Below are 25,870 nucleotides of genomic sequence, written 5' to 3' on the forward strand. Positions count from 1 at the left end.
GAAGAGACAGTGAAAATTAATAATCACTAGTCGACTAATATCCGACCCAGGCCGAACCTGTGATTACACTAGACTCCACACTTTCTCGGTATATTACTGGAAATTTTATCTCCTTCAAGAGATTAGGGACGCCCTATTACAAGAAAAGAAGAACCTCCAATACATATTTTTCATCTAGTTGTTAGCATTAAGATAGGCAACAATACTTTAAACGAAGTTCTTGATTCCTGCTCTCCTGTATCAGTGATCAGCGATTCCGCTTTCAATAAATGTAATTCTGATGGCAGTTGTCTAACATTACTTTTAAATTAAACAAAGATTAGAGGTGCAGTTTCTGGCAAAGGAGTGGATGTCCAACTACAAACTCACTTGGAAGTTTCTGTTCAGGGACATTCATTTTTCGCCAGTTTCCGAATTGTTCCCTTCTTACTACCGAAATAATCCTAGGCATCGATTTCCCTTCATAAAGATGACACTCCGATCGCTTTGCATTTTGAACATAATGTGTCTATGGAAGAATAGGGTATTAGAGTATTACATTTTTTAACGTCAAGTAAAAATATAAACTGGTTTACATTATACTTTACTTCAGCAGATACCTTTTTTCATTCTTCAGGCAACCAGTCGCAATCTGACATCTTATAAATAATGCAAGCCAAAGTTGACACCAGTGAGGAAGCATCCAATGAAGACAAATTCCAATTACAACAGACTAAATAAACACTCATGTTTTTGCCAATGTTCCTGGTATCATTCGTGGATTCTTATATTAATTTCAAGTTAAATGGCATGATATTTTTGTTGCCCGGCACTCTCTGTCATACAGACCAAGTACAAGAAAAAACTGCGTCTATGTTATGGCAAGGCAATATTGAACCAGCCTCCAGTCCTTATTCCAGCCCACTTCATGTTGTACACAAAAAAGGAGCACCTCTTAGACTTGTGCTTGACACACAATGGAACAGCAACACCATTGTTCCAGAAACAGATCGACGTCAGATGTTAGATGAATTTTATGACGTTACTGACTTTTCTATACTATACTGGAAATCTGGTTCTTGGCAATTTTAATTGCGTCCCAACTGCCTCAAACACACAGTCTTCCACTTTTTCGGTAGCTGCTACCAACTTTGCAAATTATGATTCAGGTCAAAGATTTCTTCAGCAGCCTTCATTTGGGGTTTAAATTCGAATCTACCAGACGACCTAAAGAACGGAATTACAACGTATGTTGACAACATTCTTATTGCAGAGAAAATTTCACAGCAATATAACAACCTCTTTGACTCCTTTTTCTTCAGACATTTGCAAACAATGGCATTACCATCAACCTACAGAAATCTGAGTGCAGCAGAACAAGTATCAAATTTTTATGCCACGTTATTTCCATTTCCGATATGCAACCGGATCCAGACCATCTCCAAGCCATTCGTGACATAACAGCACCAACAAATAAACGTCATGTTACGAGTTTTCTCGGCCTAATTAATTTCTTTCCCCGTTTCATTCAGTACAAATTATGTGAATTAACCGGAAAAAATACAAACTCGACTTGGGACGAGCACACAAAAAAAAGAATTAGACACACTTAAAAAAGCCTTGTTAGAAGCACCTCTGCTTTCCCACCCTGACCTTTCACGTGGCTTTTGCGTCGCCACAGACAGTTCAAAGACAGCTACTGGAGTACATCTTTTTCGGGAAGTTGAAGAAAATGACATTAAAGTCATTAAAAACATTGCATTTGGCAGACGTGTTTTTTCACCAGCAGTACGTAATTATTCCATCACAGAACTGGAAGCGCTAGCAGATGTTCGGGCTTTCTTCAAATTTCTTCACTTTTTACTGGTATACCGACCATCACGCATTGTAGTTTACGATGTCTGCCAAATTATTGCGCGATGTGTTGGGCAGATGGATCTTATTTCTGCAAGAATTCAGCTTCACAGTTGTACAAATTCCTGGTACAGACAATGCTTTCTCACGGTCACTGAGAGGCTCTCAAAACGAGTCATGTGCAGATTATTGTCAGTCTAACTTTAGTTCACCATCCAGCAGGTAGCTTTCGAAAACTATGTTTTTTCAGCCTTAAGCGACGTTGGCAGAACACAAGATAAAGACGAGATTGAATGTTGACTTGTTTAGGTTACGCATTTTTTAGCAGAATGTCTGGTGTCATTTTAGGTTCTATTCTCTCCTATGCCAATCTTGACGTATGAACGAGAAGTTTACAATACAATAAGTCATTTTTAAAGAATATTTTAATAATAAGAACAACTATGTTTCTTTTATACTACATCTTGCACTCATATGATACTACATTGCTTTTACAGATTAACATAAGTTTATAATAAGTTATTCTATTTAGTTTTTCCCATGCAGCACTATAATACAGCGTTAACAGATAAGAGTCATTTAAGAGGATACAAGAAAATGAATAATTTGCACCACCTTGTGTACCATAAAGAAGAAAGCATGAATATTCTAACAGAAATTATACTGCTTCATCACCTCATATAATGTATACTAATACTAAAACTGTAAAACTGTCGGGTCTGTCTATCTCCCTGTCTTTCTATCAGCCCCAACACGCCACTCTCCAAAATTACTAGACCAAGTTTCATGGTGTTCCCGCACGTAATTTCAGCGTCGCTTGGGCAACGGCTTTGTTTCATTATAGTCGGATCACGAAAAAAATTCGTGATTTAAAGTTTTTTCTGAAACCGTTGTGTGTGTCTGTTTCAACGCATTGGGTTTCAAAATTACTAGACCAATTTTCATGGGGTTTCCACAGGTAACGTGAGCGTAGCTTGGGGCAACGTATAGGCTTCATTTCATTAAAATCTGATCTCATAATAAAGGGATATCGTGTTTTGAAGTTATAAAACCGTCGTGTCTGTCTGTCTGTTTGAACAATTTAATCTCCAAAACTTTGCATGGGCTTCAATAGGCAACTTGACTGTAGCCTGCACCAACATATTGCCTTCATTCCATCAAACGAGAACACTAAAAGAAAGGATGTCATAATTAGGGTTTTAACTAACGTCTGCTCAGTTTAGTATTATGGATGTTTAACAATCACGGTGTACTACAACAGATAATCGGTAGATGGCGCTATTTTTTTTCTTTTCTTTTTTTCGTGTCAGTCGGGGAAGTGTTTTCAGAAATTTATGTCAGTGACAGAGCTAAGCGTCGCAGTCTTATTTTTACGAATACGAACTGACAGCGAATTTTCTTGGCTAGGATATGCAGATTTACTGATTTCGCTTAGTGTATTAACAGCTGAACGCTGTTATTAACTTTTGTGATTTTGGTAGCTACTCTTAAAATTTCGATATCGTTTTGTTTACGAATAAAATGCTCAAATCTTTATGAATACACCAGATCTGCTAAATGAGTGAGGACTATGCGGTCTGAAGAATCCAATGAAGAGACTTGCTGCGACTCGAGAAAATGAGGTTTCACCTTTGCTGTTTGAAAACTCCTCCAGAAATTGAGGTGACACCACAAAGGCGAAAAGTTTGTCGGGACGTGGCGCAGGGGAGTGAGGTTTTATAACTCAAATCCAGATATTCCTAAAAATTCAAAATTTTGCTTTAAACATGCACAGTTCGAGGCGAGCTTACGTTATGCCACGATCATAAACAAAGCACAAGGCCAGACGCTGTATGTTGCGCGCGTGTGCCTTAGTGCCACTTGGTTTTCGCTTGGCCAGCCCTGCGTGGTCCTCTCCCACCTCACTGAAGTAAACAGGCTTTTGACGTTCTGGATCTTACTACGTCAAACACTGCGTTCAAAGAAGCTTTACATGTGAAAAATAAATTGCACGTGCACGAAGCCTCGGCAGCCCTCAAGTTGGAGTTGCAATACTTAGGTTGTTAAGAACAGTGTCACACGAAATAGTTATAACGAGTGGCAAAAGAAAAATAGTTTATCACAAGAAAGAAGGAGAAACATCGTGAACAGTGTGAAGGAGGTCACAACGCAAAGCTCATACGTCAGTAATAAAGTGGCAGTGCGACCTCCAGACCGCATGGGAGGAAACGCAGATCAGCATATCGTAAGTAATTTATTTGTATATAAAAAATCGTGACGTGAAGTGTTTGTAATAATCTAAAAATAACAAAACTGTATCGTTATAGATCTCACTGATGATGCCTTAGAACAAGAACAAGGCGAAACGCATCTGGGATAAATACGTGTCAGCAGGAAAAGGCGGTTTTAAAGGACTCTAAGCACTGAGGGACTTAACGTCTGAGGTCATCAGTTCCCTAGACTTAGAACTACTTAAACCTAACTAACCTAAGGATATCACACACAGCCATGGCCGAGGCAGCATCTGAAACTGCCATCGTAGCAGCAGCGCAGTTCCGGACAGAAGCGCCTAGGACCGCTCGGCCACATTGGCCGGCAAAGGCGGTTTATTTACAAAACAGGACAAATAGGTTGTTTTGAGACACTGTGCACGAAGTATCAATAAAATCTCGTAATTAAGGTATTTCAAGTAAATGTAATGTAATCTTTAGTTAAGGTAAGAACTGTAAATATAGCATCTACAGTAACGACATATTTTTAAAATTGTAAATTCTACCTAAAACTTTATTCTTAAACCACAAATTTAAAAGTTGCAAATTGTTTGTTTCTGATAGTAAGGTTTGTATTAGCAATTTTGGCAATAATAAAATATAACAACCTCAAAATTAATCTACATATCATCGCAGTACAAAATTTATTTTGGGAAGCACCATAATTTAGCACGTACACACGGCTGAGGATGGCCCTTAACTTTTCTACCGTAGCTCTGGCACGTAAATTCACACAAACTATGGTAAACATCATAACTTGACACTGTTTACTTGCTTAAATAAATATTTATATTTAGCTGATTAGCAAGAACTTTTGAAGCGCATTTGCGCTCGGGAATTTATTCAGGACTTGTAATGAGTAATAGTTAAATACATCAAACTTAGATATGTGAAAATCGTCCTGAAAAGCATTTTCCTGTCACGAACACCGCAAGCCTTACTCCTACTACTACTTCTACCACTACTTGTGTCAGCTACGTTTTCTCGCATTTACCCCCGGTTAGGGGCACACATCTTGACAAATGTGCCATTCGCTAGAATGTGAAATCAGACACAGAGCTGCCATTTCACAGCTTATCGTAGAAACATAAACTAATATGAATAAAGTGCATCATGTATCACTTTTTCTTGCAGTTACTCTGCTTCTCATCGACTGTAACTTACTGTTGACAGCCAAAGTTTTCGTATGTGGTCATTCTTTCATGCATTCCGCTCAGTATTTGCTACAAAATATTATGAAGCAGAATACAAATGTAATCGATAATTTAAATAATTAGTAGTGTGAGAATTGAAATTATAAGTGAGAACGTTCTGTAAACAGTGTAACACACGAAAAATACAACATCTCTGACAATGTCCGAACTCTTCGAGTAGTGCTACTGTCGTAATACTATATCTTCGTACCAGATTTTGGTTTCACAGAAGCAAGCAGTGTGAGTGGTGCGTTACATGTGTGTGCATTCCTGCACAATACCTTAAAGTCACAAAAAGGCGACTGCATAGAAAGCATGGCAGACCAACACAAACATCACATGAAATATTATTGTACCTATTTGCGCTCGGTGATGAAAACAAATTCTCGAAATGCGTCGTGGTGTACATACAAAAATTTAAATAGAAACAACCACTAAGCACCCACTTTTTTATAAAACTTGTTCAAAAAACAACTGAAGAACCATCATGTTATGCAATCGCTTATCCATCTTGCAACATAAAGTAATGATGTATCTATAATACGGAAGTAACGTACAATTTTTACTTTGTCGTAAATATTATAATATATTAGATCAAAACCATGGTTTTTTTCACGGGTTTACTGTTGTAATTTATGCATAGTATTATGATATATTGCAGTGTCATGATATGTTATAGTTCATACATTTACGTTTGAGCTCCAAGATACGTGGATAATAAATATATTTTTACTTCTTGGATCATATCTGATAATTCTTTCTAACGACCAAATGTCAAAAAGCAAATGCACCTGGGAGCTCTAGGAAGCAAGCCTCCTAAATCCGATCTTGTATACATATTTGTCATTTATCATAATGTACAATGCACTGTTACTCAGAAGCGCCAAAGACACTGGTATGGGCATGTGATTTCAAATATAGAGAAATGTAAACAGGCAAAATAGGGGCTACGGTCGGCAACGACTAAGTAAGACAACAAGTGTCTGGCGCAGTTGTTAGATCGGTTACTGCTGCTAGAGTGGCAAGTGGTGTTATTGTCGGCGCGCGAACATGAGACACAGCATCTCTGAGGTAGCGACGAAGTGAGTATTTTCCCGTACGACCATTTCACGAGTGTACCGTGAATATTAGGAACCCGGTAAAACATCAAATCTTCGACATCGCTGCGGCTGGAGAAAGATCCTGCAAGAACAGGTGCGACGGTGAATGAAGAGAATCATTCAACGTTACAGAAATGCAACCCTTCCGCAAGTTGCTGCAGATTTCAACGCTGAGCCATCAAGAAGTGTCAGCGTGCGAACCATTGAACGGAACATCATCGATATGGGCTTTCGAAGCCGAAGGCCCACTCGTGTATCCTTGATGGCTGCACGTGACAAAGCTTTACGCTTCGCCTGGACCCGTCAGCACCGAATTGGACTGTTGATGACGAAGTATGTTGCCTGGTCGAACGAGTCTCGTTTCAAATGGAGACAACCTCATGAATCGATGGACCCTGCATGCCAACCAGGGGACTCTTCAAGCTTGTGGAGGCTATGTAATGGTGTGGACCTTGTGCAGATACGACTCTGAAAGGTGCCACGTACGTTAGCACCCTGTCTAATCACCTGCATCCATTCATTTCCATTATGCATTCCGACGGACTTGGGGAATTCCAGCAGGGTAGTGCGACACCCCACACGCCCAAAATTACTACAGAGTCCTCAGGAACGCTCTTCTGAGTTTAATACTTCCGCTGGCCACCAGATTCCCCATACGTGAACTTCATTGTTCATATCTAGGATGGCTTGCAGCGTGCTGTTCAGAAGAGACCTCCACCCCCTCGTACTCGTACGGATTTATGGACAGCCCTGCGGGAATCATGGTACCAATCGCCTCTATCACTACTTCATACATTAGTCGAGTCCATGACCCGTTGTGTTGCAGTACTTCCTTGTGCTCGCGGAGACCCTACATGGTATTAGGGAGATGTACCAATTTCATTCGCTCTTCAGTGTGTATCACAACTAATATGTTATAAAAATGTAAGCATACAATATACGATACCTTTAACACCAGACGTGCACGGTAACAATGACCATTTTCAGGAACCACGTATTTTATGAAATGTATTTTAATATTTATAGCACAAAGTAATTACGTCTGTTGTATAGTATAACGATTGTAGACTTATTTTTGAACAGGTTTTTGTAAGAAAACAGGTGCCTAGGAAGTGTTTTAGACTCAATATTGTTAGAGCCTATCAAATACAGTTCTTTCATCATACACTACTCGCCATTGAAATTGCTATACCACGAAGATGGCGTACTACAGACGCGAAATTTAACCGACAGGAAGAAGATGCTGTGATATGCAAATGATTTGCTTTTCAGAGCATTCACACAAGGTTGGCGCCGGTGGCGACATCTACAACGTGCTGACATGAGGAAAGTTTCCAACCTATTTCTCACATACAAACAGCAGTTGACCGGCGTTGCTTCGTGAAACGTTGTTGTGATGCCTCTTGTAAGGGGGAGAAATGGGTACCATGACGTTTCCGACTTTCATAAAGGTCAGATTGTAGCCTATCGCGACTGCGGTTTATCGTATCGCGACATTGCTGCTCGAGTTGGTCAAGATCCAATGACTGTTAGCACAATATGGAAACGGTGGGTTAAGGAGGGTAATACGGAACGCCATGCTGAATCTCAACGGCCTCGTATCATAGCAGTCAAGCTGACAGGCATCTTATCCACGTGACTGTAACGGATCGTGCAGCCACGTCTTGATCCCTGAGTCATTAGATGGAGACGTTTGCAAAACAACAACCATCTGGACGAACAGTTCGACGACGTTTGCAGCAGCATGACTATCAGCTCGGAGATCATGGCTGCGGTTACCCTCGATGCTGCATCACAGACAGGAGTGCCTGCGATGGTGTACTCATCGACGAACCTGGCTGCACGAATGGCAAAACGTCATTTTTTCGGAATAATCCAGGTTCTGTTTACAGCATCATAATGGTCGCACCCGTGTTTGGCGACATAGCGGAAAACGCACATTGAAAGCGTGTATTCGTCATCGTCATACTGGCGTATCACCCGGCGTGATGGTTAGGGGTGCCCTTGGTTACACGTCTCGGTCACCTCTTGTTCGCAATGACGGCACTTTGAACAGTGGACGTTACATTTTAGATTTGTTACGACCCGTTGCTCTACCCTTCATTCGATCCCTGCGAAACCCTACATTTCAGCAGGATAATGCACGACCGCATGTTGCAGGTCCTGTTCGGGCCTTCCTGGATACAGCAAATGTTCGACTGCTGCCCTGGTCAGCACATTCTCCACATCTCTCACCAACTGAAAACGTCTGGTCAATGGTGGCCGAGCAACTTTCTCGTCACAATACGCCAGTCGCTACTCTTGATGAACTGTGGTATCGTGTTGAAGCTGCATGGGCAACTGTATCTATACACGCCATCCAAGTTCTTTTTGACTCAATGCCCAGGCGTATCAAGACCGTTATTACGGCCAGAGGTGGTTGTTCTGGGTACTAATTTCTCAAGATCTATACACCCAAATTGCGTGAAAATGTAATCACATGTCAGTTCTAGTAAAATATACACTCCTGGAAATTGAAATAAGAACACCGTGAATTCATTGTCCCAGGAAGGGGAAACTTTATTGATACATTCCTGGGGTCATGTACATCACATGATCACGCTGACAGAACCACAGGCACATACTAGTACAGTGTATATCCACCTTTCGCAGCAATACAGGCTGCTATTCTCCCATGGAGACGATCGTAGAGATGCTGGATGTAGTCCTGTGGAACGGCTTGCCATGCCATTTCCACCTGGCGCCTCAGTTGGACCAGCGTTCGTGCTGGACGTGCAGACCGCGTGAGACGACGCTTCATCCAGTCCCAAACATGCTCAATGGGGGACAGATCCGGAGATCTTGCTGGCCAGGGTAGTTGACTTACACCTTCTAGAGCACGTTGGGTGGCACGGGATACATGAGGACGTGAATTGTCCTGTTGGAACAGCAAGTTCCCTTGCCGGTCTAGGAATGGTAGAACGATGGGTTCGATGACGGTTTGGATGTACCGTGCACTATTCAGTGTCCCCTCGACGATCACCAGAGCTGTACGGCCAGTGTAGGAGATCGCTCCCCACACTATGATGCTGGGTGATGGCCCTGTGTGCCTCGGTGGTATGCAGTCCTGATTGTAGCGCTCACCTGCACGGCGCCAAACACGCATACGACCATCAATGGCACCAAGGCAGAAGCGACTCTCATCGCTGAAGACGACGCGTCTCCATTCGTCCCTCCATTCACGCCTGTCGCGACACCACTGGAGGCGGGCTGCACGATGTTGGGGCGTGAGCGGAAGATGGCCTAACGGTGTGCGGGACCGTAGCCCAGCTTCATGGAGACGGTTGCGAATGGTCTTCGCCGATACCCCAGGAGCAACAGTGTCCCTAATTTGCTGGGAAGTGGCGGTGCGGTCCCCCACGGCACTGCGTAGGATCTTACGGTCTTGGCGTGCATCCGTGCGTCGCTGCGGTCCGGTCCCAGGTCGACGGGCACGTGCACCTTCCGCCGACCACTGGCGACAACATCGATGTACTGTGGAGACCTCACGCCCCACGTGTTGAGCAATTTGGCGGTACGTCCACCCGGCCTCCCGCATGCCCACTATACGCCCTCGCTCAAAGTCCGTCAACTGCACATACGGTTCACGTCCACGCTGTCGCGGCATGCTACCAGTGTTAAAGACTGCGATGGAGCTCCGTATGCCACGGCAAACTGGCTGACACTGACGGCGGCGGTGCACAAATGCTGCGCAGCTAGCGCCATTCGACGGCCAACACCGCGGTTCCTGGTGTGTCCGTGCGTGTGATCATTGCTTGTACAGCCCTCTCGCAGTGTCCGGAGCAAGTATGGTGGGTCTGACACACGGGTGTCAATGTGTTCTTTTTTCCATTTCCAGGAGTGTATTTGTCCAAAGAATACCCGTTTATAATCTTCATTTCTTCTTGGTGTAGCTATTTTAATGGCCAGTAATGTAATTTAGGTACTTTATTCAGTGATTATATTATGTATTATAGATGCCTAGTTTCTGTTGTGATATGACAGACATTACACTTCATTTAAACTGTATTATACACAACGAAACAGGACTGCATTGAACGTATGGATTCCAGTCCCACTCGTCACATACATTGATGGTTCGACATTACACCGCCTGATGTATAAATAGGCGGTTCATTGTGGCCCAGTTCAAAACAGTCACTGTCCATTACATCGCCTGTAATTGACAGCAAGAGGGGAACGTTGCATATCTCGAATAAGTCACTGACTTTAATCTGCGTGCTGGTAGACAATACACTTCCATATACACTAAGCTCTAGAGTTTTTTGTCAAAAATATATTGTTCCAGGATTAAATCAAAGTAGCTACCAACCGCCGACCCTGACGCAGTTCTTCGAGAGTTTTCCTTTGGTTGTAAGTCAAAAGTCGGAAATTTAAACCGTCTCCCAGAATACACTGGTAAAACAAATGGTTCAAATGGCTCTGAGTCCTATGGGACTTAACATCTGAGGTCATCAGTCCCCTAGAACTTGAATTGCTTAAACCTAACTAACCTAAGGACATCACACACACCCATGACCGAGGCAGGATTGTAACCTGCGACCGTAGCAGTAGCGCGGTTCCAGACTGAAGCACCTAGAACCGATCGGCCTCAGTGTCTGGCGTGGAAAAAATCCCAATGTCAAGAAGCAGTGGTGCGACATAAACGAAATTTCGTACGAGTGTTTTTACATCTTAAATATGATGTCTGTTAATATTTCACGCTAGTCACATGAGGATGCAAATCAAATTTGCTTCAAGTAAACGCATTTAATACCCACTGCATAATCAAGAAGTTTGCTAAGTATCGGAATGATGATTCCTTGTTTAACATTTTACATTGCCGTCACTGTGATTTGAAAGACTGACAAACACGTGGCTTGAGTTGTTACTCAAATTTATAGGAGTTAGGATGTTTGGGGGAGGACACCAAACACCGAGGTCATCGGTCTCATCGGATTAGGGATGGAAGTCGGCCGTTCCCTTTCGAAGGAATCATCCTGTTATTTGCCTGGAGCGATGTAAGGAAATCACGGAAAACCTAAATCAGGATGTTCGGACACGGGATTGAACCGTCGTCCTCCCAAATGCGAATCCATTGTGCTAACCACTGCGCCACCTCGCACTGTCATATTTAGGAAGAAAACCCTTACAAGAGCCCTAGAAGGGAATAAATGGCAAACCAAAAATAGTTTGGCAGAAAGTGGCAAGATATTTACCAGGCTACTCGCATGTAGGTTGTTATCTTAATCATTTGTAGCATTATTTACTTTTAAAAAGAAATTGTGACGTAAGCTTTAGTTTAAAAAAGACTAGCAAACGTAACTAAAATATCCATACGTACTCATTTCAACAATGGTATCCCAATTTCACATGGTCTAGTAGAGAAGAATCGAGGGTGAAATGCCTCTCCCCTAAATTCTCACTAGATCAGGAAACGAGCTCTGCGTTAGACTACCGAGCGTGAAACATCTACTCAGCCATCAAAAAATTCCATGAATAGCAAGAATTTTGTCAACTACGAAGTACTACAAATACTGGCTTGAGTGGAGTAAACCAAATCAGCTGGTGGAGGTGTCGGTGGAGATTATGTTTACATCTCAGAGAAATTCTAAATATCTTGACAGGAAGTTTACATATTTATACATGCCTAGCTGTTCTTAAAAAATAGACTATTTGCGAACAAGGCTAGTAGGGTCCAACGGTACCGACCGACCACTGTGTCATCCCCAGCCGACAAGACTCACTGGATGCTGATAAATATGCAGGCGCATGTGGTCAGCACATCGCTCTCCTGAGCGCTGTCAGTGTTCGTGACTTGAGTCGCTACTTCTCATTTAAGTTGCTCCTCAGTCGGCCATCCCGCTTACCAACAGCGCGCAGCACGCCCGAAGGATCACCAGTCCAAGTGCTGCCCAATTTAACGTCGGTCACCTGACGGGAAATGGTGTTACATTTGTCGCTATGCCGCTGGTTTTATGCCTGTCATTCTCTGCCTACAAAAGGAAGAGTGGGATGCTCAGGTAACGGTCACGGAAGGGTAAGATTCTGTCAAATTCCAGGCAAGCTAGTAGCGGGGCAAATCCCTACCCAATAAGGAATATTTTGGAGGACAGTTCTGGTTAAAGCATTTTCCTTACAAACAACGGAAACTTCCAGAAAATCTTGGTCAGACCCAGGGGTGGGAACTACTTGTAACTTAAATCTGGGATAATATGTACCCAGACGAGAAATGTGACAGGGCAGTTTATGTAACATGTGTCTGTTTAAAATCGAGGACAGCGAAGTTGATGAATTGCTCGCATGTTTAGTGTAACCATACCGCTGCCAGTAGCAGGCACTTTGATGACAGAACGTTCATAAAACAGCACTAATGTTCCATCCTCACCTGCAAGTATCGGTACAGCCTGACAGATGTCCGTCCGTAACTGCTGCGAATTTCTTCGTTATGCTGTACATCGATGACGTTCTTCTTTTTGGCTTCTGCCAGTAGTGTCACGAGCTCGTGGAGGGTGTTCCGCTGAAGAAGTAGACAGCATGCCTGTAGCAGAAAGAGGTATTAAGTCTACTTTGAATAATATTTTGCACGTACTATTGATATGCCCCACTCCGCCGGCTAGCATGTGCGATCAGTCGCCTTTCCGTCCCCACTGCCACACACACACACACACACACACACACACACACACAGACACACACACACACACACACACACACACAGACACACACACTTTGATGATTGGCTATTTAAAAGGTTGACGAATACCGTCATTTGTACAACAATCAACATAATACAATAGTAATGGAAGAAGAAGAAAAATTCGTAAAGCAAATAAATCACATGAATCTCTTTGGACCAACACTTGCTTCCTCTTCACTCTCAACAGATTATCTAAATTGTCACTTTTGTTCCTGAGATCTTTAGACCGAACACTGGTTTGTTCCAGCTTATCTGTGGGTTGGGGCAGAGCAACTTGCTTATTTAGAAACGCCAATTAAAAAAAGTAATGCAGATATGGTTTATTCTTTGAACAGTTTCGGCATATAAATTTGATGTTTACACAGTTTTCAGGATGATATCATACAGATGGCGTCCATTATTCTTAATATACTGCATTAATCTAACATGAGTTTCGTTTAGCTCTTTTCAGCATATCGACAAGTGTGGTGGCGACATCTTGACGAATGTTGTTCACGTGAGCCGTGGTCCTAGTACGATCGTTCTACGTAACTGATTTTAGATGAATCGTTAAAATAGTCGCAGGAGGCTAAATCAGGCTACCGTGATGGGCAGTGTGGACGGCCGCTCAAGGAGAGGAGGTGTCCTTGGAAGTGTTGTCGCAAAACAGTCGCCGACACACGCGCTATGTGTGTCATTGCACCGTCCTGCTGGAAACATACATATTCCACATCATCATGTGGACTTGATGCTTATAAATCACCGAAATTGCCCGTTCGTTTTCTTAAAAAAACCGTTCATCAGTTATTCCACCTAGCGATTGTGCACACCAAACAGGTACTCACTGTGAATATTTGGGACCCTGATGAAATTTTCTGGTACTATGTGGGCTCCGATAGCGCATGTTATGCTTGCTTACAGATTCCTAAAGATAGAAGCGAACCTCATCACTGAAGAAAACAAGAGTGTCGTTTGGTATGCCAAGAAGCGCCTCACAAGCATTTTCTCGAGCAACAAAATGGCGTGGATAAAGTTCCTGTCCTACAACCTCATTGTGCTGATGAAATTTTTAGTTCTTCCTGGAAGACTCGCCTCAGAGAACTTGCAGACAGCCCAACAGCAACTGCACGCTAGCAGTCAAAATGCTGAGAGGATCGCAAAACATCCTAACCATGTCAATGTTTAGGCGTGACCTTACTGTTAGTGGATAGTCAATTTTTTTTCCATCACATCGCCAGTTTCTCTAAAGTTGTTTACCCGTGAGAACATCGACTACCAGCCACAAACACGACCTTGCGGCGCAATGTTGCAATGAGTACGGAATGCAGTTTGCGTGGCGCTGACTGAGCGACCATTAGAAACATATGGCTCGAGCGTTAACGGCGCTCTACATTCGTCCAATCCTACTGTAAAACGGCGCCTACAAACCACAGAGTATTTACTTAGGAAACTAGTGCGATAAAGAAGAGCAGTGCATGAAATTTACAAAGGAAGGAACTTTAATGGAGAATTTCGTTTATATCATCAACTACAATGATCATCACACAAATTTTTTGAATATATGTGGATGTGTCAACCCTCTCTCTTTGGAGCAACCATTGCTTCAGGGCGCGAAATTCAAATAAGTATGTTGCTCTGCCCTATCAAGTTTGTGTCGCCAGTCTCTTCATCATCACATAATTTCTGCAGTCTATATACATTTGAATCTGCATACTGTAACAAGCTTTGGTCTCTATAACACACTCCAAGATAAGTAACGATGCGTCATGAATGAATTATCCATACCGAATGGAAACCCCTTAGATGTGACGCACATGTACACACAAATAAATGATTACAGTTTCAGAAAAGTCGTATGATCTATTCAAGAGAAGAAATTTCGCAAATTGGGCAAGTCAATAACGTGTTGGTATACCTCGGTCGTGATGCAGTTATTCGAATTAGCATTGACTGGTAGAGACGTTGTTTTTCTTCCTGAGGAATATCGTGGCAAATTCTGCCTCAGTCGTGGGTTACATAGTCAACTGGGGAGAGATCCGGCGATTTTTCTGGCCAAGGCAGGGTTTGGAAAGCACGAAAACAAACTCTCGCTGTGTGAGGACAGGCATTATGTTGCTGAAATGTAAGCCTAGGATGGCTTTCCATGAAGGGCAACAAACTTTGGTGTAAGGGTGCCACGGGTGATAACCCAAGAGGTCCTGTTATGAAAACAAATGGCACTCCAGACCATCTCTCCTGATTGTCGAGCCTTCTGGCAGTATCCCACCGCTGTCTGAGGCGTCTTTGGACTTGTCTTCCCCGCTCATCAAGGCTCACCTTGAACCGGGACTCATCACTGGAGACAACTGTAATCTTGGCAATGAGATTTCTGGCCAAAAGCATGTCTGAAGACACCTCGAATAGTGGTGGGATACCTATCTGATTGTTGCCCGCCAAATGGCCCGATAACCTGGAGTGATGGTCTGGGTTGTTCCCACATTCCGAAACTGATCTTCCTTTCTACCACTCTTTCCATTCTTCTGTAAATAATTCGTGTCTGTACTCTGCATCGTAATCACCTTCTTGGTATCCCAAGTTGCCATCTTTTTTATGCGTCGGCAGGTGAGACCACTCCAGCAAATTCCGTCTTAAACTTCCCTACCTCGTCGATGCTGTGTCACGTAAAGTGCTGAACACAATTAATGGAAACACAACTAGAAATGGCTGAACATAAATGCAGGTACTAGTCAGTACAGCAGAGGGCGCTGTGATATGTAGAAAGGCGTTTTTCGTTGCGGCGGAATCTTCTCACGAAATTCCAATCACCAACTTTCTCCTCCGAATGCGAAGATATTTTGTTGACACCGCCCTACATAGGGAGGAACGATCACCAAGATAAAATAAGGGAAATTAGAGCTCGTACGGAAAGACATAGGTGTTCGTTCTTTCCGCGCGCTATACGAGATTGGAATAATAGATAATTGTGAAGGTGGTTCGATGAACCCTCTGTCAGGCACTTAAATGTGATTTGCAGAGTATCCATGTAGATGTAGTATCTGACCACTAATCGCATACGTGTAATGTCTTTAATACTTTGCGTGTGTCGGTAGTGGTGACAACAGTGTTCTATGCAGTCATCAGGGCATTTTGTCGGAGATACATCAATTACAACGCTGGCAAATTGTTAATGCTCGTTTGGTGGGTGCTTCTGTAACCGAGCTACCCGAAGTGTTTAGCGTTTCAAGAGGTACCGTACCAAGTCCAAGATCGGACCGAAGTGTGTGCTGAACGAGCGTAAAGGACAATCATCGGATTGTGACGATAAATAAAAGGCCGACAGTTGCGAAAGTCACTGCAGAACTAAATGTCACCCTCTTGAACTCTGTCACCATCAGAACACGCTAATCAATGATGCGAATCCGCAACAGGCAAAGTCATTCCGAAGACATAAAACATGGCTGACGGAGCAATGGATCAAAATAAAATGGTCGGATATGTCTCCTTTCACATTGTTTACAACTTCAGGACGAGTTTACGTCCAAAGCGTGGAACAAGGCGAGATTTCGATTATTTGGGTAGTCAGTCCTCCGTGGGGGACTTAGGCAGCCATATAGTGGTATTCCTTTGGGCCCTCGGTTACGGTGTAAAGGTCGTATTATTGCAAGTATTTTGTAACAGTTTTGACTCTTTAGGTCCATCCTGTGGTACGATGTTTGTTCCCCAATGGTGATGTAATGTTCAAAAACGCGAGACCTCTGCTCACACAACAGGCATCGTCCATGATTAGTTTTGTGATCACGAAGATGAATTGTTGCTTCTTTCCTGTGCTCCACAATTATCAGCTATCAATATTTCTGAGATTTTGTGATCTACACTGGAGAGAATGGTGGATGGTCATTATCCACCTCAATTAGTTTTGCTTCAATCTGTAGCTATTTTGCACAAAGAATGATTTAAGATTCTCTTGAAAACGATACAGGTAATTATCGATTCAGCGATGTCTAGAAGCTATTTTGAATGCTAACGGTTTTCCAACTCCGTATTAGGGATGGTATCATGTTTGTGTGTTTCTACATTTTTGCCCAGCCCATTTATGTCCTCTCTGCTTGACGTCAGATTTTACCACATCTTTCTAAATCTTGGTCTTTTGTCTTCGAGATTCAAATCTTACGTTAATCCTGACAGCCTGTTAACATCCAAGTATAACTTATTTCCATTACATTTACGTCACTGCGGGGTTATTACCTTTTATAAACATGAGCCTGTTTTCAGATTTCCTCACACCAGAATCTATACTTCAGTGTCATTCTGAACATGCTATGAACAAAGCAGATCTCAGCTGCCTGGATTCTACCGATGTCTTTATTTCTCATGGTCCATGTTTCACAGACGTATGTCAAAGTACAAATAGGTTTCTTTAACTATTTGATAGACGTTACTACCAGCTTCTGTTATATTCGTGATTTCTTCGTCTACACAACAAGTATCGGAGACAACACTGCGAAAGTATTTGAAGTTATGAGTAATCTGTACCTGATTATCTACCATTTCAATGTATCCATTTGGTAGCCAACATCTTTTCATGATCATCATCTCATTTTTGTCCCAGATGAAGATGAGACCGAAGACTCTGTAATTTTGGGACAGGTATTTTTTTGCTATTGAAGGTCTTCTATAGAATCGCCCCACAGCCATAGTCATTGGCAAATAACATGACAATCATGAGGATGCAGCAATATTGCCGGCCGCTGTGACCGAGCGTTTCTAGGTGCTTCAGTCTGGAACCGCGCTGATGCTACGGTAACAGAGTCGAATCCTGCCTCGGGTATGGACGTGTGTGATGTCCTTAGGTTAGTTAGGTTTTAGTAGTTCTAAGTCTAGGGGGCTGATGACCTCAGATGTTAAGTCTCTTAATGCTTAGGACCATTTGATTTGAAGTGTAATATTCACACCTGTCAGCTCCTACCCTCTTTGGAGTTCGCAGTAATACATTACTTTTGAATCCTGAGGTATTTCTCCCGTCTCACATATCATGCATACCATGTGGAAGTTTCTTCGTGCTATGTTTTCATAAGGATCTCAATAATTACGAGGGAGTGTCGTGTGTCCCGGATGCCTTGCTTCGCCTTACCTTGACAAAGTTAGCGGTTATTATAACGAACAAGTAGGCACAGACGGTGAGCTCCGTCAGCTCGGTGGGCGTGTCTATGAAGAGCCTGGAGGCGCAGCTGAGGGAGAGCAGGCCGATGGCCACGCAGCTGAGCGCCCCCGGCAGGGAGGCGGCCGCCCCGGCGCACGCTCCCCCAGAAGCCGCGGCCGGCCTCCACAGCCCCATCAGGCGCAGCACTGCGAGGCTGGGGCCGATCAGGCCGCCGGCGTCCTCCATTCCGGGCTGCTTCTTGCTCTGGAATTAAAAACGCTGAATTTCTGTCCTCTGCACAGTTATCCATTTCTTGGCTTCCCCACTTCACCACTATATACTAAGATACTTCCACGGTGATCCCAAAGGGCTGATGTTTCAATTTCACATTTTAATTAACTCATGCACCTCTCATGATGAACCATTTTCTGACTGGAAACAAATTACCCTTGGATAGTGTTCATTTCTCGGACAACTATTGTTCACTTTTTACGAATGTGACGCAATGCAGTGCGCCATTCCCTTGCAGGCGGTAGTTTCACTGTTGATTCATAAATCTACTCAACAGGGGAGGGGGCAGAAGTGGCTGATTGAAAGAGAATAAGCTGCGATAGCTGAAGCTATTAGGCCATGGTATATCTCAAAGAGGACACGCCGACAGAATGAAGTAACTCTGGCCTAGCTCCCGCCCCACAGCAGGTCATCGGAGTCACTGAAAATTCATCTGTCTGTTTTACGCATTAAAAGATTTGAAGGTCCACTAGTGGAGCCATCTGACAGTGCATTTGCCTTCATAATTTACAGTTCAGTCCAGTCTCACATTGATTTGCTTTTCTCCAGCATCTGTCAAAGGCTATATCACCGTTACTGAAGCACCCAGCATATCTAACGTTGCACGATATCTTCATTTTATACTCTGAGCAAACTTAAAAATTCTACTATCTTATGAGCTCTCCACATTTACGATTTGGCACATTTTCTATGAATGCCAAAACCGACGAAATAAATCTCAGGTGAATAGCTTGGTATGAGTGTGCATAGGTCACAATATTTCGGCAATCGACCACGTTGCTATCATCAGGTGCGCTGATGTACTGACCGGCGGTGGGCCGGTGCCATGTATTTTAGAACAATCCCCCTCCCGCTCCTCCCCAGGCTGTTCAGCCGAGATTTATTTCGTCATAAAGTACGCCTGGAGGAATTGAAGAGCCACAATGCCAAAACCACTGCTCTTTCAATTTTCTTGTTAGTTTCTCGTTTGAACTAAATGGGCACTTTTTCACAATAAAGTAACGTTCATATCATGCTGTTAAGGTCCTTCAGTAAATTATTCTTCATTTTCTGCAGTCTTAGATCTATAACATCGTCGTTTGACTCATGTCTCGGTACCAAATTAACTGAAAAAGTAGTCAAGGCACTGATGTTAGAGATCGTACTTGGTGCTCTTTCATTGTACTCAGATGGTCTATACAATAGGTAACTGCTGTTAGCAATTCAGACGTAAGCACAGCAACGGTCCAATGAAACAGCAGTATCTCAGGAATAAAACTCAGTGAGACAGTACAGTGAGTAGGAGGTTAGCCTTGAAATCAATAAGGTGGGGTTCGACTTCAAGTCCTGGCTTCTAGATCTGAGTTTCGATGATTTCTCTAAATCACTTCGGCGAGTACTGTGATGGTTTCTTTGAAAGCAACAAGCTCCATCTCCTCTCCTAGCCTCAACTAGTGTGACTTTGTCCTCCCCGTGATTGATCTCGGCCCCGATATGACTTTAAATCCTGATCTTTCTTCCTTTTAACGCGTGTGAAAGCTGCGTTTGTCGCCATTGCACAAACACAATTGTCAAACAAATTCTAGCACATACACATTCGAGACCAAGATTCATAAGCTCGCGAGTATGTCTGTATCACTTAATCATCTCTGGGGAACTGACTTTTAGGGATGATGATGAAGGCGGACCACGTGATTGGCTGATGCCGTACGATGACGGTGACACTGGAAAGCGGCTGGCGAAATTCAGAGGTGCGACATCATCTGAAGGCAGTAGTACGAATTCGCCCCGGACAACATTCGTTTTGTCTGGTGAAGATGCAAGAATCTGGGTACGCATTCAGAAAGAACGGGGTTTCGATCCCAAACCAGCCGTCTAGATTTAGTTTAGCGTCGTTTCCTCAAATATCTTGAGACAGGTCGTTCTAAAATAATAATGTCGAATTTATTTAAACTCCTTAGCAAATTTTGAGCTGCTGAAGGAAATATAGAATGGCATTGATGGCTGGAGGATCAAAAGTGGCTGCACATACGCCTCTTCGGAAGCGTTTTCTTCTATAGCGCATGAAGGCTCCTCTTTGCACTTTTAGGTAATACTTTTTTGTGTGTATCTAACATGTGAAAGTTGTGTAATACATGTATACAGCGAGGTTTCACATTTCTGGTCTATGATGATGAGATCCGACACACGGATTACCAGGAATTGTGTCACACGCCCTCACTTTGTGACACATTGCAGGGAGGTGTGAAACTTAATCCAGGTGCTGATTAGAATACTGGTATATATATAAAACAAAAAAAGTTTTGCATCACCTCGGTTCCGAGAGTTCCGGAACCTGTACGGAAAATTGCAATAGAGATACACATAAGCATCATCTCCGCCCTTTTTATTGCTCATGAAAACCACGTATTGCATGTTGTACCACCATACAATTAGAGCTTCACAGGTGCTGGTCCAGATTTCTGTACACATCGGTACCTCTAATATCAAGTAGAACGTCCTCTTGCATTGGTGCATGCCTGTATTCGTCGTGGCATATTGTAGACAAGTTCATCATATTGTCCCACTACTCAACGGCGATTAGACATAGATCCCTCAGATTGGTTGGTGGGTCACGTCGTCCATAAACAGTCCCTTTCAATCTATTCCAGGCATGTTCGGCAGGGTTGATGTCTGGAGAACATGCTGGCCACTCTAGTCGAGCGATGTAGTTATCCTGAAGATTTGCACGATGGGGGCGCGAATTGTCGTCCATGAAGACAAATGCTTCGCCAATATGCTGGCGATATAGTTGTACTATCGGTCGGAGAATGGCATTTACGTATCATACAGCCGTTACGGCGACTTCCATGGCCACCAGTGACGTACGTCGGCCCCACAGAATGCCACCCCAAAACATGGGGGAACCTCCACCTTGCTGCACTCGCTGGACAGTGTGTCTAAGGCGTTCAGCACGGCCGTGTAGCCTCCAAACACGTCTCCGACGATTGTCTGGTTGAAGTCATACACGACACTCATCGATGAAGAGAGTGTGATGTCAAACCTGGGCTGTCCATTCGGAATGTTGTTGGGCCCATCTGTATTATCCTGCATAGTGTCGTTGTTGCAAGGATGAAAGTTGGGAGTGACATTGCGCATCATACAGCCTATTGCACACAGTTTGAGTCATAACAAGACGTCCTGTGGTTGCACAAAAAGCATTACTCAACATGGTGGCGTTGCTGTCAGGTTGCCTCAGAGCCTTAATCTGTAGGTAGCGGTCATCCACTGCAGTAGTAGCCCTTGAGCGTCCTGAGCGAGGCATCTCATCGACAGTTCTGTCTCTCTGTATCTCCTACATGTCCGAAAAACATCGCTTTGGTTCACTCCGAGACGCCTGGACACTTCTCTTGTTGAGAGCCCTTCCTGGGAAAAAGTAACAATGCGGACGCTATCGAACAGCGGTATAGGCCGTCTAGGCATGGTTGAATCATAGACAACATTAGCCGTGTACCTCCTTCCTGGTGGAATGACTGGAACTGATCGGCTGTCAGACCCCCTCCGTCTAATAGGCGCTGCTCATGCATAGTTGTTTACATCTTTGGGTGGGTTTAGCGACATCTCTGAACAGTCAAAGGAACTGTGTCTGTGATACAATATCCACAGTCAACGTCTATCATCAGGAGTTCTGAGAATCGGGGTGATGCAAACTCTTTTCTGATGTGTGTAGCTGACCCTGGGGGTGGAGGCTCAGTGACCGAGATGTGCTAATGGATGGCAGGCTCATGACGCCCAGAAAGAAAAATTGGTTCTGTGGAGTAGTGCGCAGACACTTGTTCACACAGGAGTGGAACCGAAGTCAGCCAGCCAGTGACTAATGCCCGTCCAACTGGCTGCAACCCGTATTGGTGCCCGGCGTTGCTGGTATCTGCGGTTGGCGCCTGGTCAACGGCTTCGTTGCGTGAACCACAGCATGGACGTCAGCAGTACGTACCGTTATCTTCTCACAAATTCTACTCGTAACCTGGTACCGGCGCCACTAGTAGTACATGCTGGTTATCAGATGCAAAGATACTGACGCAGCCGACCTTTCGGTTGTGTTGCAGTGGCCTCCCTCAGGGTATACAATGAAATCCTGAGGATGACCATTGTGAAAAACAGCTTATTTTATATATGGGTTTTTGGCACTTAACGTATTTTATAAGGTGACATGACAGTACTACCAGAACGTTTGTAATGAGACGTGCTCCACCCTTGTAGTCCGGTGTATTGTGTAATCCAGGACACTGACGTGAAATCTGATAATGAAGAAATTGACGCCACCAACAGCGCTTGAACCATGTACCTGGGAGCCGAGCGAAGCCCCACGGGCGTCCATAAGCATCCTCGGTTGTGGGGACAGGTTTTGTACTTACGGGACTTTAAACCCTAATCTTCCTTTCTTTGCTGTTTTCTTCTTCAAATATTGGATCTTCCGTCCCCTTATTACCTACTAATGTAAAATTTTAATGTATCCAACAGTTCCCTCCCTGCATCCGCACTAGTACACTTCTTACCTGCTGCTCGCCTCTACAATCCTACCCCCGTAGCTCTCTGTCTTACGGTTGACAATCTTCTTACTACGTTAAACTCTTATTTTTGCCACTGCCAAGCGAAATATTTCCTTCAGTTTTCACTGTAGAAAGAGAGCCCAACCTCTACCATCAATCCAGCAAGGATAGGTTCTTTGTGGGAGTGGGTTGATTATATCTAGATTTCTGTATTCCTGTGTAACTTCTCGTGTAGAATATGTCGACCAAAAATGTAGTTCCTCTTATTGAGCTACACTTTTCACGACGCTATTTCACCATCAGTCATTTACTGAAGGAACTGTTGAAGTCTACTCAGCACATTTACTTCTATCACTGATGTGATAGACTGCAGGATAGGAAATACGGCATTTCTCAATTAGAGAAAAGGTGGTGGCAACTTTAATAGCAAGGTATTTACGTCTTATATTTACGTTATATCTAAGAGAAAAAGAAAATATTTCATGTACTTGCATTAGAAATTACTTTTTTTTACAAAGTGTTTCGTGTTACTGTATTTTGTTTTTGCTATGCACATTGTAGCATTATATGAGTATGTCCAATATAGTCGGATCCACTTTGCGTCACGTGAGTGACGGGGAGTGGAAACAAGTAGTGACCCGTGACGTCACATCAACTTGAGATTATTTTTATACATGCAATTCATTTCTAAATTTTATTGATTGTTTACAGAGTAAAGAATTTTATTATGCACAACATTTATTAGGTAATGAGTTTTAATGAGACAGATATAAATAGGTTTTGACATAGCAAATCACCTTGTTGCAGTATGCATGATTTGTTTTCTTTTTGTAAGAACAAAAACTTCTGTGTTGCTCGTGTGCGCGATCAAATAATCGTCGAGTGCAGATCTGCTGTAACTTTCATGAATAGGCGCAGAATTGTTAATTTACAACGCGCAGTTGATTTAAAAACTATTCTAGGGAACCACGGTCCAACTTTGGTGCAAACAAATCGCACGAGAAATCTCAAATTTCGTCGCGGAGTTTAAGATACGCAGCTGCATATCGGGCGTTATCGTAGCGTGTATAATTCAGTAACATTAACTACAATTTACGGACATTAGCTTGATAACAACTATCAAAGTCTTATATGAGCGGCATAGTAATCGTCTTGATGCTTAAAGCAAGCAAGAAGCGATTTACTGTCAGGATACGACAAATATTAATCATTACATAGTCAATTTGTTGATACGTTGCTTAGCAACTCCTAAACGGACAGTGATAGAATTACTGAAACGATCTTTTAAGTATCAATGACCACTAAACACACATCATAAACTAATTACTCTAACTGTGAGTGACTTCTGGATTGGATGATTTCAGCTAATTGATATTAATAAACTTCTTTCGAGGTTGAAAGTTCATCAATGATGTCGCGCTCATTCAGTTTAGTAGAACGATAGGTAGTACTAGCTACGCTACTATTTATAGTTTTAAAAGAAAAAGAGAGCACATACCTGTTTTTTATTTTGAGAAATATTCGTAGTTCAGTCATTAGTCTTCTCAAACCAGAGGCACGAGTGACGCTCCCTCACACCACATATTTCTGCATTGAAAACCCTGAGATGTAGCCGCGGTAAGAAGGAGGAAGATCAGCGAAAGAAACGGAACAAAGAGAGAAGAGGAGGTCACAACATCTTATGAAATATTCTAAAGAAACGTTGATATCGCAATGTATCCGACTATTAAAAATTATTTTCATAAAACTTGACACGTTCAGTTATGCAATTATATGGACCAGCGATCTCTTTTCTCAGTATAAATCGGCGATCTAGACAAAAAAAATTATGTACTGGATACTGAAAAAGTGTGACCACCTATGCATGGCATGAAGCTTTTTTCACAAAGTACCTTTGTAAATCGTCGGCCTCAACTATTCGAATAGCCCACGGAAATGCAGGAGGGTAAAACAGACACCACCGATGACAGGAAATCTGCCCGTCATTAACAAGAACTTCGTACCGTGAGAATGAAGCTGTCAAAATATTGGTGGTGTTTGACGATTTCTCTCTAGTTCATTCCAGCGAGCTTTTGGTGCCGTCTACACGCCGGGAAAAGCTTCAAGTTCATCGAAGTGAGTGATTAAATTTTACAGCTGCTGCACACTTTACAACCGTTGCTGGGGTTTAACTATCTAGAAACTCCAAGTATGCCGTTCTTGCTCTCCCTGCCGTTCTACTAACGCATGCGGTTCCATTTCCCTGCTCTTGGTGTATAGAAAACGATAATTCCGTCTTCTCCGGTTCATGTAAAATTAACATCATTTTATTAGGTGGTGCACTATAAACAGTCTTTTGATGTATTCCTAGTATTTAAACTATTGTTGTTGAAAAGATGTGTCTTTTTCTTTTTCATTATTGAGCCCTATTTCCTGTTTTGTCGTCTATGTATCGGGCTAAAAGTAAAATGATGAAATAACGTAAACATAGCGAATCTGATTTTTTAAATTATTGTTTTTGTTTGTTGACGTTGTGTATGTAGATTCCTCGTTTTTTGATCTTAAACTTCCGTATATGTCTGCGTTCTATGCGTTGTAATGTGAACCCGAACAATGCACGTGGTACGCTTACGTAACGCCAACTGATAAAACGAGTCACCAAATCGACCTGAAATTGTATAACTGTCCTGCACTTTTATCAAAAATAATTAGTAAATAAGCTACTCCGTGAAATTCAGTACTGTGCAGTGCAGTCAACAGTGCTACAGCGCATACCATCACAGTACGTGATTTGCAGCTTCCACATACAAAACAGAGTAAAAACTCAACACAAAACTACAAACCGAATTTTCAAAGAATAAGTATAAAAAATGCTTTTTTCAAAGTGTCTTGTAAATTTAC

The 25,870-nt window shown here is 42.9% G+C and overlaps 1 protein-coding gene across 1 annotated transcript in view; it reads right to left on the bottom strand.

Annotated features, from left to right (window-relative positions):
• The window catches only part of LOC126360932 (uncharacterized), a 47,782-nt gene extending 24,958 nt beyond the window's left edge, over nt 1-22,824 (bottom strand). Inside the window, exons 1-3 of the mRNA XM_050007755.1 lie at nt 22,786-22,824; nt 18,183-18,455; nt 12,782-12,934 (exon numbers count right to left, since the gene is read on the bottom strand). Of these exons, the coding sequence (XP_049863712.1) occupies nt 12,782-12,934; nt 18,183-18,455; nt 22,786-22,824 (465 nt within the window). The remainder of the gene's footprint in view (nt 1-12,781; nt 12,935-18,182; nt 18,456-22,785) is intronic.
• Between the last annotated feature and the right edge of the window lie 3,046 nt (nt 22,825-25,870).

This window comes from Schistocerca gregaria, chromosome 1, assembly GCF_023897955.1.
Source record: "Schistocerca gregaria isolate iqSchGreg1 chromosome 1, iqSchGreg1.2, whole genome shotgun sequence".
Lineage (NCBI taxonomy): Eukaryota > Metazoa > Arthropoda > Insecta > Orthoptera > Acrididae > Schistocerca > Schistocerca gregaria.